The following is a 5,000-nucleotide window of genomic DNA, read 5'->3' as shown; positions in this document are numbered from 1 at the left end:
TGATCTGCTGCGTGTAAATCAGATCAGGTGTCATGCAGCCGAGTCCTGCGTCTCCCCACACACACACACACACACACACACACACACACACACGACAGCTGATGGAAATTAATGACCGTATTCCCACTAGCTTGTTAGCGAGCCGATATGTACAGGCTCTGTAGAGACGATTTACGTCGGGGTGCCAATATTTTCTTCCAAATGTGGTTCTGATTTATAGTAATAATATCTTTCATTCCTGATCTTTTAACTGTTTCATTTTTCATCATTTGCCAGAAAGCCTTTTTTATTATCTTCGGATATTTCCTCCTCCTTTTGATCTCATCCATTAAACGACGCCGGATATTTTGGTGTAATAATTATTATACGTAAACGATTTCAACGTCCGTTTCCTCAGCTAACGATGAGAGGAGCAGTGACGGCCAATCAGCAGCCTCCGGTCACCGGTGCCCCGCCCAATCAGGTGGCTCAGGGTCAAGCCCAGCCTCCTGGTGCCATGCTCCGCCTCCCCAACCCTGGGGCCAATCCGCAGCTCCGCAGTCTTCTCCTGAGCCAGCAGCAACCGGTAAGTGTGTGTGTGTGTGTGTGTGTGTGTGTGTGTGTGTCTGTGTCTTATGTGTGTATATTTGTGTGTGTGTGTGTGAGAGAAAGAGAGGGAGACTGGTGGCTCATCGGGTTACATAATGAGTGTAATCACAATGCGCTGTGTGTGTGTGTGTGTGTGTGTGTGTGTGTGTGTGCGCGTGCTCTTAAATAAGCAGCAGCTGCTTTATCGTGGGAAATGTTCCTGTGAAATCACAGTTTCTGGTTTTTCTTGGCGGATCTGCTGAAGGTTTAAATACAGCTGCGTGTTAACCCGCTCTTTTCAGCGGAAGAGTATAAAGGGAGGAAGTGAAGTGCGCGATGTTTCCTCCGGCTCCGTGTATGTGTTTGTTTCGGCGCGGTTAGGTGCTGAAGGCGAGTGTGGAGGTCCGGGTTATATTCCCTTTCGTTACGTATTTGCCCGGAGCGTACAGTAAAACTGATTCACGCTGGAAAACCCACGTTTCTTTCTTTACCTCACAGCTCCGCCCCCTGTCCCTGGAATAACTCCTCCCTTCTTTACCAGGACGTGCGATCCTGTAACGTTACAGAAAATATTACACTCGCACCTTTACTTTCCTTTACTTTCTTTTACTTTCTTTTACTTTCATTCCTTTCATTTTGTTCCTTTTCCTTTCTTTCCTTTCCTTTCTTTTACTTTCTTTTCATTCCTTTAGTTTCCTTTTCATTTGCTTTCATTGTGTTCCTTTACGTTTTACTTTCTTTCCGTTGTTTTTGTTCCTTTCCTTTCTTTCCTTTCACTTCCTTTCATGTACTTTCTTTCCTTTCATTTACTTTCCTTTCTTTCCTGTCCTTTACTTTCATTTCCTTTCTTTCCTTTAATTCCTTTCCTTTCTTTCCTTCCTTTCCTTCCATTTCTTTCCTTTCCTTTAATTCCTTTTCTTTCATTCACTCTTTCCTTTCCTTTCATTTACTTTCCTTTCTTTCCTTTCATTTACTTTCATTTCCTTTCTTTCCTTTAATTCCTTTTCTTTCTTTCCTTTCCTTTCATTTCCTTTCTTTCCTTTAATTCCTTTTCTTTCATTCACTTTCTTTCTTTCCTTTCTCACCTTTCCTTTCCTTTCCTTTCTTTTACTTTCGTTCCTTTTATTTCCTTACCTTTTCCATTCCTTGCATTTGGTGCGTTTTCCGTTCGTTTCGTTGGAGCCCCAGCTACACGACAGCGTTTTGGCGGATGTACGGAATGAGAGAGGAAGTGAATGCAGGTTCCACGTGATGACGGAGAGAATTCTCAGACAGCGACGAAAGGCGTTCAGAGGAAACGAGTCGCTGCGTTAATTCCAGTTACACGAGGACGCGTGTCCGGTCTCCTGTACGAAGGTGGAGATGTAGGTGACGGTGTAGGTGATGTAAGGCGTAGCAACACTGATCTCTCGTTTGTCTAGGAATCGTACGGTTTATGATCGCGTTTCGACGACGTTCCCACTTCCTGTTTCCTCTCTCAGCAGAGCGGCGTGTCTCACATGCAGGGCATGCTCCCTCTGCAGGGGCTCAGCCAGTCGATGGTGCACCCTACAGGAGCCGGCGCTCAGATCCAGCCCCAGTGGAGACAATCCATCCCAGGTGTGAAACACACACACACACACACACACACACACACACACACACACACACACACTGTGTTTGCCTTTTTTTTTTATTTATTTGATGGGATGGGTTTACATCTGTTTCTCAGGTCCTCCCTTGTGTACTGCTTTTACCATGTCCTCTCCAGTCCCACTAATTTACCCACAATGCACTGCGGATTCCCTTTTCACTGCAGCAGCCAAACATCCCAAACTCACACCTTATTTACTAAAGTTCACATTTTATTCATTCGATCTGGGTTTTATTATTCCACCTCCACCATCTGTGCCTGACATCTGGCGCTACCTTATCTCGCTCCGCTAGTTAGGGAGCGGCAAACTGCTAGCATGCTATTGTCACTGATAAACAATTTTAAAGACATCAAATAGAAAGCTGTGTAGAGGTGTGTGTGTGTTCGGGTTATTGAATTTGGGCAGGGGTACGTCCCCAACAACGTTCCCGATAGCTGAAACGCTCCTGCCGACGTTCCCGACGTCGGTTAATACCTAAAAATGTCCCTATTGTTTTACGATACCCGAAACGTCCCTTCCGGCAGTCACGTGACACGTTTCTCTTGCGCTCCATCGTCGCGGCGCGTTATCCCAGCTAGCTATTAGCATTGTCTATAGTTCTGCTTTCTTTTTATCTCACTCGCCACAGCGTTAGCTAAGCGTAGCTAGAGCTGTGACTAGCGCCCTCTTGTGGTGTGGATTGTAATCGGTGGATGTGGGTTGCCGCCTACGCTCGATAAAGATCAACGTGACGTCAGCGTTGTGATTTTGGTGGGCTGTGGCTCATCAGGTTTGCTAGTGCGAGCTAGCTAGCTAGAGTTATATTAGCGTAATAAGACACCAAATGGGGGGAAAAAACAGGTTTTTCTGCAGGGTAAAGCTTTTTAATGCAGCAGAAATGAACGTGGCTGCGTTAGGAGTCGAGTTATACAGCGTCTGTCTGCTTTAGCATAAGTTTGCATATTTGGGATGGACGAAATCATGGTTGCTATGGTAACGTCGTATTATTGAAGTTTGGCTGCTATGGGGGGGAGGAAAAAAAAAAAAGAATAATTGTATTTTTTTTTTTTTTTTTTAAAGCCACTTTGTGTCTAGTTGTTACGACTCCTAGCTCGTCTGCTGGCGATATTAGGTTATTCGGATGGTTCCAAATTTGCATATTTATGAATAATCATGCATATTCATATCCACTGGCCTTTGTAGCTAATGTAAAGGTGTACACGTGGTCGGAGTAGCCTTTTCGTCTCTCTTTAAGGAAAAAAAAAATATTTTTTTAATCTCTCCCTCCTTCCAGGTCAGATGATGATGGGCGCAGGTCCGAGGGGATCCGTCGCTCAGAACCCCGGGATGCCTCAGGTCTCGAGCGTGATGGAGGACGAGATTCTTATGGACCTTATTTGAGGAGTCCTTTTCCTTTTGCTTTAGACAGATGAAGTGCAGGAGGTTCGCTATTGAGTTATTCCTGTGCGTGCGTGTGTGCGTGTGTCTGTGTGTGTGTGTGTGTGTGTGTGTGTGTGTAGTAATATTAATATAACGGTATGTGTGTATATATACATACACGTACACACACACGCTTTATTTCCTGGATTATATCCAGTAAACCTAATGGTCCTTTTGATTTAAACTCGATTATTCTTGTATTTTTTACACTTTTTACTTTTGAATAGGGTTTTATTTTAATTTTTTTTTTTTTTTCCCCTTAAGTTCCACTGCGTTGTTTTAGGAAAATGAAATAAAGCTGATTCGATTTGTTCGATTTGCAACTTTTTTTGTTATTTATTTATTATTTATTTTTTTCTTGGAGGTTTCTGCTTGGAGCGGAAAAGAGTGTTACAGCAAGAAACAAATGCAAAAATACTGCGGTTGTACGTGTGTGTGTGTGTGTGTGTGTGTGTGTACAGCGACTGAAATAGAGCGAGCAGTAGATTTGTTTAATGCCTGTTTCTGCCAAACCGTGTCACAGTGTTAATTTTAACTACTCCAATATGTCGTGGAGTCGTACAGCGTCCCCTCGGTGCCAACTCCTGCTACCAGATGGCATCGTTTGGCTGTTTTTCCTGGCAGAGCGCACGATCGGGGCTGACCGCATGCGCACACCGTCTGCACGAGATAGTGCTGCAGAGATCACACGCATACCCAACGTGTATACACGCCATATTTCCTAGACTATAGGACATTTTCTTTTACCACCTACCAGATGCTGAGACTTAAACAGCCATCTGAGATATATATATATATAATCCTCGTTAATTTTGTCTCCTGCTCTATTTTAATAGTTACATATATTCCGAGTTCACGCTAGCAAGCGACAAGGCCATTAATTTACCATTAAGCTGATCATTAATTTGGTACACAACATTCAGCTGCGAATCCAGCGAGTGACTCGAGTAACTAATAATTAGCTTTAGCGAAACCCTTATACATATTATATCTATCTCACACACATCTCGCCGTGTTTAACTACTACCGACCTGGCAACCCTTTCTCGCATTAAGCCGATCTACATGTGAATCTGGAGCGGTTGACGGTTCGAATCCTTCCCAACCCTGTAAGCTCCGCCCCCTCCACCCTGCAGCTCACGTTAGCGACGCGGCGTCCTCGGTGTACTCGAACTCGGCTAACGTTAGTCGTGCGTGTATACACTCCAGTCTAGATAACATCTTTATCGGGATTAAAAAAATAAAGAAAGAAGTGGAATCCAGCCATTTTAAACGTAATGATTTGTTCGTAAATGATTGGATTATTCTGTTAAATCAGCGAGATGTAATACGACGACGGTACTCGTGAACTCATTGACCCCGGCGTGTCTGGGTGACTAAG

At 44.0% G+C, this 5,000-nt stretch overlaps 1 protein-coding gene across 4 annotated transcripts in view; it reads left to right on the top strand.

The window, feature by feature from the left end:
- The window catches only part of med25 (mediator complex subunit 25), a 19,060-nt gene extending 15,124 nt beyond the window's left edge, over window positions 1–3,936 (top strand). For 3 of the 4 annotated variants that reach the window (XM_017495928.3, XM_017495937.3, XM_017495908.3), the window contains 3 exons: window positions 398–565; window positions 2,049–2,166; window positions 3,475–3,936. In XM_017495928.3, coding sequence (XP_017351417.1) covers window positions 398–565; window positions 2,049–2,166; window positions 3,475–3,581 — 393 coding nt within the window. In that variant the 3' untranslated portion in view covers window positions 3,582–3,936. The remainder of the gene's footprint in view (window positions 1–397; window positions 566–2,048; window positions 2,167–3,474) is intronic. The other variant, XM_017495919.3, reaches the window with a different exon arrangement.
- Window positions 3,937–5,000: the final 1,064 nt, after the last annotated feature.

The sequence above is a fragment of the Ictalurus punctatus genome, chromosome 2 (assembly GCF_001660625.3).
Source record: "Ictalurus punctatus breed USDA103 chromosome 2, Coco_2.0, whole genome shotgun sequence".
In the NCBI taxonomy this organism is placed as follows: Eukaryota; Metazoa; Chordata; class Actinopteri; order Siluriformes; family Ictaluridae; genus Ictalurus; species Ictalurus punctatus.
This window is presented reverse-complemented; position numbering and strand designations above follow the sequence as displayed.